Consider the following 9,652-nt stretch of genomic DNA (forward strand, 5'->3'; position numbering starts at 1 on the left):
ATTAATGGAAAGCCAACGATGCGTATCGACTGTTCGAATAGAAAAAGGTCCGGCTATTAGTTGAAAACCAATTTCTGTATAGTTATAATGCGCGAAAATGACATGGGTGCCCTTCCTGTGCAATAGGTAGTAATTGGGTCTACGAGAATAAGCTGGAACAAAACGAGTCACGCTTCTTTCTTCACCCACTGCGCTAGGGTCCGAGTTGAGAACTCGACTTGAATAATTAGTTGGGTAAAAATAGTTTTCAGTGTAAAAGAAATAAGGAGTTAGTAAACTGTTGTTAAAAATTGGAATCCAAACATTTGATTCGTGGATTATAAGATTAGTATTAACACCAACTATCGATGAGAGTAATATACAAACTGCGAATAAACTTGACAATGAAATCAAATGAAACATTCTGTTCTACTGTAGAGACGAAAAACAGACAATTGGATTTTTTTTCTAATTATGGAAACACAATTAGGATTATATTCTTTGGATAATAATGGATTAGAAGATGACAATTAACATCAACTATCGATGAGAGAATTATACAAAACGAAGAAAATCTTGTTGAAGAAATTAAATGAAACATTTGTCCGAGAGATTAGAATATTAATCTGGTGTGAATTTTTATCATGATAATATTTCAGGTAAAACGCATTAGTATGCATTTAGGAAAACTTTATTTTTACCCATAGAGCTCTATGGCAAAATCCAACTTTGAAGCCCTGTATCTCAGGAACTAGATCTTTCCTCATATACACACTCGCACATAATATAGAGTTTGACCTGAGCTATATGTAAAAGAAATTTCAGGTCTCTAAACGTGCGGACCTAATCCGAAGTCAAGCCTTTTTAGGTAAATCATCAGGAATTAAACTTGAGTCAACATTATAATTTAAGCCCGGAATATCATTGGGAGAAACAATTACACGATCAAAATTAACTAAATTGAGTTTATTCTTGATGACATTTTTGATTTTTAATGTTTTTATTAAGAAAATTATTTGTTTGTTAAATTATTTTAGAGTAAAATGTGGTCTAATTTGCGCCTTAATTGCCTAATAAAGTGTCACCTATTGTGTGATTTTTAATTGATTATTTGATTAAGTTTAAATTTAATTAATTTTCTAGAAAAGCCACCAGTCTCAAGCCGAGCAGAAAATCAGCTTAAAGAGAAACTCTTGAGCCAACGGACATATCTTATTCCTTACCTAAATTTCTCATAGAGAAAATCGGGATTTGGCCTTTAAATACAGACCACAGTCACATTTGAGCTTCGAAAATTCTGAAAAAATTCATCATTTATATTTGACTGATGGCGCTTTTAATGACGTTCGAAACATTATTCTAGGACCTAACATTCTTGAGGTGCTCACTCATTTTCGGTCACCCGATATGTTAGAAGAGAGAGAAGAAAATAATTGGTTAATTGTAGTCATGAAAACCCATCTAAAATTTATTCATCTAAATTGTTTATAATTAAGATTGAATAATTTTCTTTTGATTTCTCTCGGTAAATTTGGCAATAAATGACATAGATAGTTAACATAAATAAAACAATTAATCATATTAAACATGATAATTATAGTTAATTGTTTAGCTCAACAAAATAAAAACATCTTATTCTTTGACAAATATAATTAAACGGGGAGAAAATGGCATAGAGATTAAAGAAAGGAAGAAGATGAAAGTGTTGACAGTTTTTCTTGTCTTCTTGAGATGGATGAAGATGATAGAAACAATGAGAGAGAGAAAGAGAAAGAGAGAGAGAGAGATGGTGATGATGAGAAACAAGTGATCGACATGAGAATACGAATCATGTTCAGCTCCATGGAAAAGGAAAACGTCAAGTATAACTGGAATTTTGGTTTTCTCGATTATCGGTTTGTACGAAAATGCACTTTCGATGGTTCAGTTCAACTTTTCTTAAATTGTTGAATCAAATCGAGCAATGGAAACTTTGAGTGTGAATCCTAATCAATTATAACAATCAATTTGGATTGAGATTCTTTTAAAAGATGTTGACAATTGAGTTTAGTTTTGACTTTTGATATCTCGTAATTGTTTCCTCCAATGGAAACGTAAGTCTGTTAATCTCGATCAAAATTTGTCGTTAATTAACTCCAAATCATCTTCCACCACAACCAGAAATCAATCATTAATCATCATTAATCCAAATTTTGTTAAATTTTGCACTCGAATGTTGATTTTCTGCTTGTGATGAAGAGATTTGATACCTTTTTCATTTCTGATTGGTATAAACACTTTCGTTAATTGTTAACACACAATCCAAAAACAAAACACGTTAAACTTAAATAATAATCAAAAATAATAATAGTAAATATATGATATACAATTTAAAGTTAATTCTCCCCGTGGTGTTTGCTCTTGGTTTTGTAATAATAATAAAAACCAAATCAACAAATCAAAAGACTAGAAAATTTTGCAATTTCACTCGAAAACGTTTCTCGGCGATAAATTGAAAGGTAAAATTGGCGCAGTTGCTTCGAGTTGTATTGCAGTTACCAAACAATCAGCTGCTCGTTTGTGTTCACCAAGTTCATTTAATACGCAGCCCATATGAGACCAAGTTTCGTGAAGAGTGGCATCCACATTAAGGGAATCTCGAAGATACTTGTCGGCGGAAAGATGATTACCAAGTAGATAATACGAATGTCCAAGTTGTTGTAAGGCTCTGGCATGTCGAGGATTAATGGAAATGGCATTTTGAAAGTAACTTTTGGCCTCAGCGTATCTTTGACGGGCTTTTGCAAGGATTCCCTTAACATACATTAATTGATGAGACAATGGACCGAAAACAACATTGGCAACTTCGGCTACACAAGCTTCAGCCTCCGAAATCTATGATGAGAAAACAAAGAGAAAAGTTAATTAATTAATAAGTATGAAAGAAAATTCAATTTTAATACAATAGAAAGAGAGAAAAACTTACCAATCCTAATTTAATGTACAGTTCAGCAATTAAAATCCATAAATGTAATTGAAGATTCCAAAGTTGCTTCTGTCCTAATGAACCATCTTCAAGTCCAGGGCCAATTGTTATTGCACCTTCACCAAGAATTGGGCAACTGTCCAACGATACAATTTCACTGAGAGTTTGCTCCATTTTCAATGAAAGAGTATCGTAATTAGTACCGGTAAGTGTCACATTATTGCCGCTATAAAGCACCTTATCCTTATCCTCGTTGGGTAAATTTTTACAACATCTTAGCATATGTTTGGCAGTTTGTAAGGCTAATTCATAACCATTATCGGAAACAACTTGCTCCAAATGAGCCTGAAAATAAAAACAATCAAAGAAAATGAGTTAATGAAAAAGTTTTCCCATCATGATTAACAAATTAACAGAATCAGTTTTTGATTCTCTATTGCTTTGGTTTACCTTTACATAGAGTAAAACTAATTGATCTGGATACTCTTCCAATGATGCTTCACATAATGAAAGGGCTTCTTGATATTTTTTCAATGCAGATAAACAAAGTATCATTAATTGTATACTTGGAAGATGGTATGGATTTAATACTAAAGCTAACTGAGCATGATGCATTGAATCATTGATGACCCTTTGATGGGCCATATGAAGACCCAAATGGTAATAGGCAAGGTGATCTTCAACTGGACCTTTGGCCAAAGCTTGAAAATATTTTATCGATTCATGAAGATGTAACTTTTTTAACTTTTTAACTGTTTCAGTTTCTTCCTCGTAAAGTATTGCATTAACAATTCCAAGGGTTAAATTAATTCGAGAGGCAAGAATACCCTCGGTGTCTCGGTTTAAGGCTTCCAAGGCAAATTCCAATGCCTTCTCGGGATTATTTAATTCCAAAATATATACTTTGGCAGCTAATATACAGGGTACTGGATCTTTTGAGTCAATTCGAGCCACTTCTTTGAAAATCAATATCGCTCGAAGGGGAAATTTTCTCGTCTCCATGACACTCAGACCAAATTGAAGCCAAATATGTTTTATCTCAAAGGAAAATTTCATCGCTTTTTCAAACATATCAAGTATATAATATTTACAGGGAGTTAAGGCGATCACCAGGAGATCATGGATGGCGATTACATTTTCTAATGATTGTCGTCGGGTCTCATTAAATTCACTACCACGGTCAAGAACAACATTTCTCGCCGCCAGCATTTCACTGATCAATAATAAAAGGATAACCTCTTCTTCACGTTCTCTTGGATTAAATAAAGATTGACCAAAATATCTATGAGGTTTCCAGTGTCCACTAAGGGTTGTGATACTTGTATCAAATGGAGTCCAACATGATCGGGATACACTACGAATAATTAATTCAGCTAATTTACGGGAGACAACTTGTCGAGTATTTAAAGTTGATTGGGTTTCACAAACGTTCATTATACTTCGATATTGATTAAATGCTTTGGTTATTTGATCATTTTGAATAAACAATATTGGTGCTCGTTGAATACCAGTTTCCAGAATTGGTCCAACCGATACAATCGCATAGGGTCCAAGGTGTTTCTCCATATTTTGCAAATATCGCAACGTTAGATCAGAAGCTTTGGTTAAACAGGTAATCGCTTTCTCTAAACCTTTATCAATACTCTTTTCTTTTTCTAAATAGGAAAGAATAAAAATTTAAAATAGAACATTAATAGAAAAAACTTAGAAAATGAGATAATAAATTCACTGGAATAACAGTAATAACAAGAGTAAAAGCGAAGTACATAATGATGAAGAGGAGAAAAAAAGAAATATTAACAAAAAGATATTGTGTATACATCTAAATGGATGAATAAATTGAGGTAGAATAGAAAAACTAAATTATATTAAATGAAGATGAAAATGATGATAAGGTAAATGGAGATCAGGTAAAAAAAGGGATGAAGAAGATACGGAAGAGAGAGAGAGAGAGAGAGAGAGAGAGAGAGAGAGATGGGAATATTAATAATCCATTAGATGTAGTATTTGAGTTAGTTTCTCATCTTCAGTTATTCATTCAATGAATGGGGATGATGATAGTTCCTAGGTTGATTAGATGAACCAAGGAGAATGGGAGTAAAGGGAGTAAAAAAAGAGAAGAGGATGGAGAGAGTGAGTGAAAAGGTGGAGGTGGAAAAGGAAGAGCAGTGGAGAGAGAGATAGAGAGAGAGAGAGAAAGATCTAGGTAACAACACACACACAAGGGAGAGAAAGTTAATCAGACTCAAACATGATTACATTACCTAAACACATCCCTTTGATGGCGAAAGATTCAGCCACCAATTTCATTATTCGATGGGGTAAAGGTTTCTCACCGCCGATTATTGAGCTAATTCCGGATGCTTCGATTACTTTTAAAGCTAATGGCTGTTCACCGGACATAAAATGTAATTTAGCCAATAATAGGTTAGCATCAACTTGAAGAGCTGAACAATTTGAGGCATTAAGGCAAGATTTTAGGTGAGCTCGAGATTCTTTTAGTAAATTTTGACCTCTAATAAGATCACCACCTTCAAGGTAAAGCTCTAATTTAGCTTCACCTAAAAGAAATTCAATTAAACCATTTCGACCTCCATCTGATCCAATTGATTGAGCCAATTCAAGAATTTTTCGCCATTCACTTTCTTCCCGATACTTTTCGATATCACTCTCAGTCCTTGTTTTACCTTTGATTGTTGATGCCATGTTGTTGTTGTTGTTGATGTTGATGTTGTAAAAAGGATGATGGTAAATTATATCAATACAATTGTAGATGTATTATTATTATTATTATGTAATCAATGAGTCAATGTTTGAGTGAGTTTGTGTGTTGAGTGTTTATGTGAGTGAGCAACCAAAAGCAAAGGAAACAAAAAGAAAAAGAAAAGAAAAAAGGTTCATCAGTGAGTATATTTCATGAAGGGAATAAAATTGTTAAAATAAAAGGAAAAAAGGAAATAAATAATAATATATAATCAATTATCAAGGAATAATAATAAATAAAAGACAATTGGAAAAAAATATCAACAACAGAAAAGCAAAAAAAAAGGTAAACAATAATTTCCCCCGAATTTTTGACTGCCATCTATTGGCTTCGAAAGCTACTAATTGTTAATTGTTTTTCTTGATTGTTGATGTTTAATTAACTTGTGAACATTAGTGATTGTGGTTACATCTTAATTGAGATGTTGTTTTGTTTTCTACAATTATTGTTACTATTTTGTTACAGTTTCTTGTTGTGACACAAATTTGATTAGTTTGTCAATCTATTTTGATGGAAAGTTAATTAACTGCTATTTTCAGTTAATCATTTCAACAATTAACAAGATTTTTTTCTCGATACACTTTTAGTTCAGTTTGTTAATTGTCACTTGTTTCTTATTGATTTGAAATACATTTTAATCTCGCTAATTGTGTCATCCTCTCTACTCTTCAATGGTAATTGTTTACAATCAATTTCTTTGTGTTAATTGTTGTTGTTAATATTAATTTTGATCGATAATTATTTGCTCATTTTGGTTTAAATCTATTTTTAGATTGGTTAATTAACTAATTTTATGAGAGATTTATTTACACACTAGAAAATAAATCTAACAATCAATTTAAGTAAGTTAATTATTCTGAAAACCATATGGATTTTCATATAGAGTAATAATTAGGCAATCTGATGATTAAACAATTAATCATCTAGTAAATTAAATTGTAAACCAGTTAATTGATTGTTTGCTTAAACTATCAAATGTGATTTTGTTTACAATTTATTATTACATAGAGTGAGTTGGTTAAATTGTGTGGATATCAACAATTAAGGTTATAAATTGAAAGTCAAACTGTTCAGAGTTAACAATCAGGTGATTATAAGTTAATTACCTTTGTAACAATTAACTTGATTGAAATGAAAGAGAGTACAATTAAACATGGAAAAGGGAAAATTAAATTAACTCACCAGATTTACCCATTTTTTTGCTTCCTTTCTCAGAATTTAAATTAATTATAAATAGGTAACTAATTAGTCAACTTAAATCAAATGTCCATAGTTAAATAACAACCAGATTGTAACAATTAACAATCAATTTGGGGAAATAATTAAACACAAAGTAAAAACAAAACTGTAAACATAAACCATAGTTTCCAATTTTTGTCATAGGAAAAATAGTAATTAATGATAATCACAACTGGGAAAATTAAGAGAGTAACAATGAGCATATAATCACAATTAAACTGATTAATCTAATCAACCTTAGAGAAATTAATGATTTCCTAGCAATTAATCTGCTTCTTTCAATCATCTCTATGTAAAAGATAAGAGAGTGAGAGAGGAAACTTGGAGATTGATAGGAAATGATGATGATGATGGAGAAACTTAATCAAATAGAGGAGAAATGATTAAATTGATAATCAGTAAATTAGATAATCAATTTTGATAATTTAAAGTAATTACAATTGATCAATTCTTACCAAATAAAATGATCACCAATGGTAAAGGTGTTTGACTTCAAGTGATGTATCACATCCTTGGAAATTAATTGTCAACAATTAATGGGACACTCATATGGAGAGAGAGAAAGAAAGAGAGTTGATTACACAAGAGAAATTAAATAATGTTATTGATTGTGTAATCACAATTAATTGTATATTTATAAAGAAGAATGAAACAAATTGTACAAAAGTCACTTATTAAGAGTAATTTAAAATTGTGATTAACAATTTTCGTTGAATCAAAGTTGTAATATCATGAAGGAAGTTACTAAATTGATTGTTTTTAATTGTTACATTTCCACCGGAACCTTGATTGTTCATCACAATTAACACTTACAAAGTAACATTATAACAGTGATCAAGCAAATTTTACTCGTTTCATTTCAAATGTATAATCATTTGATCACAATCAAAGTGATTTAACTTGAAACGGGAAAAAGGTTAATCTAAATTTGGTTGTTGATTAAGTTTTTCTTGGTTACAATGAATTAAGAGTGAAACTGGTGGAAGAAAAAATTTACAATGATCAAAGTAAATTCAGTTTCCTCTTAATCTCTCCTTTGATAGGTTTCTAAGCAATTAACTTAACTCACATTGATTGATTGTTGGTATACCCTTTTAATTTGGTAATTTATATTTACTTTTTTTTATCGTTATTGAAATGAACAAACTTGGTTCCTATCAATGGGTAAATATAGTTAACGATTCATAGTTAATTGTACAATAACAACAAAAAATGATCATTAATTATTCAGATGAAACAAAAGAAATGTCAGTAAATTGTCAGGTAATTGACAATCTTTAAGTAAAAGTTAAGCACAATTAAGAGGAAACCTTACATATTATGAATATGAATGTGAAAGAAGCACAATAAAAGATATATGATCATGGTGATTAGTCAAATGATTATGGATAATAATATATAAATAGTTAGTCTAATTATATAATTAATATAATCAATACATAAGAGTTGATTACTATCAAGTTATTATAATGTCATCCATTGATTAGAGATGATGATGAGGAGGATGGAGAGAGGGAGAGAAAACAAATTAAGGATAATTAATAGACTTACCTTTTAATGATCGACGGATAAAATAGTTTCTATCACAATTAATTGTCTTGATTGAGTTGGTGTTAATTGTTCCAGTGGTTATGGTTGTGATTGTAAAGAAACGTCCATTGGTGAAACTTTGTAAAAGGGTTGACATTGAATGGATTTGTATTAGTGACAGATTGTTGATTGTCTGATTAGTTGGAACAATTAGATTATTGTTATATTTACAGGAGAGATGGAGATGTTAATTGAATGAGATTCTGAAGGAAATTAAACTGAGAGTTAAGGTGAGGTTTGATTTAGTGAAAGTCATCATCATGTTGCTTTTTCCATGGTTGGTGTAGATGGTTAATCATAATTGATGGTTGGAAATTGTGATGGTGATAGAAAAGAGGACAGCCAATGATTAAGGGGAAAATGTTATATTCTACCTGATGTCCTCGAAAAGAATCACTGGTTTTCTGTATGATTATGTAGCCATTAGAGAGAAGACAAGTTGAGAGAATTTTTTTTATTCTCTTTTCTATAAAACGAATATTAAAAAAGAGAAAAGAAATAAATAAGAAAAGATTAACCAAAGATCATTAAGAGACAATTTATATTCTTACATTCATTTTATGGTAACCAAATCAATCGATTAGTTTGGGTAATGGTTAGAGACCAGAGAATAATTAACCAATTCTATTGATAAGACAGGAAAATTAATCGACAATTAATCAATTCAATAGTTTAAAATCTCATTTGCAACAAGGAAATTGATACTTAGGCCTAAGGGAAGAAAAGAAAACACAACAATTAAAGAGATTGACACTTATTCCAATCCAGAGAATAGAATTAATTTGATCAACGATTGCTTAATATAAGCGAATAATCAAATCGGACAATTAATCACAATTAAAGAGAGAGAATTAAATTAAAACAAGAACGAGATTCAACCGGTTGTTTGATTTGAAAAAATTTCCATTCGGGGGTCAGTTTACTAATTATGGAAAAGTTTGTTCTCTTTTCTTAGAACTTTTTTTTCTCGATTAATTGTTATTTTTTTGTTCTAACATATTGTTGTAATTAGAACGATTTACCAATTAAATTAATTGTTAAGGTGAGAGAAAAATTTCCTCAATTTACCTTGAATTGTAATTAGAGATCAGTTTGGTTAACAATTAGAATGGAAA

General features: G+C 30.8%; 1 protein-coding gene across 2 annotated transcripts; it reads right to left on the reverse strand.

The window, feature by feature from the left end:
* Window positions 1–1,420: 1,420 nt before the first annotated feature.
* On the reverse strand, window positions 1,421–9,406 carry LOC128390599 (tetratricopeptide repeat protein 7B-like). 2 transcript variants are annotated; one of them, XM_053350342.1, is made up of 6 exons: window positions 9,089–9,406; window positions 8,499–9,003; window positions 5,209–5,631; window positions 3,395–4,599; window positions 2,945–3,289; window positions 1,421–2,853 (listed from the first exon to the last, which is right to left on the reverse strand). In XM_053350342.1, exons 2-6 carry the CDS (start codon window positions 8,632–8,634, stop codon window positions 2,443–2,445), a joined length of 2,520 nt encoding a protein of 839 aa, XP_053206317.1. In that variant the 5' UTR covers window positions 8,635–9,003; window positions 9,089–9,406; the 3' UTR covers window positions 1,421–2,442. The 2 variants fall into 2 exon arrangements, with proteins under 2 accessions (XP_053206317.1, XP_053206319.1); XM_053350344.1 differs by lacking the exons at window positions 8,499–9,003; window positions 9,089–9,406 and adding an exon at window positions 6,891–7,208.
* Window positions 9,407–9,652: the final 246 nt, after the last annotated feature.

Source organism: Panonychus citri, unplaced genomic scaffold (genome assembly GCF_014898815.1).
Source record: "Panonychus citri isolate SS breed McGregor unplaced genomic scaffold, ASM1489881v1 Contig00124, whole genome shotgun sequence".
In the NCBI taxonomy this organism is placed as follows: Eukaryota; Metazoa; Arthropoda; class Arachnida; order Trombidiformes; family Tetranychidae; genus Panonychus; species Panonychus citri.

What these genes read in the sequence shown, in the direction of transcription:
- LOC128390599 (XM_053350342.1), bottom strand. Translation starts at nt 8,634, where the DNA reads ATGTCAACCCTTTTACAAAGTTTCACCAATGGACGTTTCTTTACAATC. An exon ending in CATCAAAGGGATGTGTTTAG is followed by an intron (nt 4,600 to 5,208) that starts GTAATGTAATCA and finishes TTTCCTATTTAG; the next exon opens with AAAAAGAAAAGAGTATTGAT. An exon ending in TGTACATTAAATTAGGATTG is followed by an intron (nt 2,854 to 2,944) that starts GTAAGTTTTTCT and finishes TTCTCATCATAG; the next exon opens with ATTTCGGAGGCTGAAGCTTG.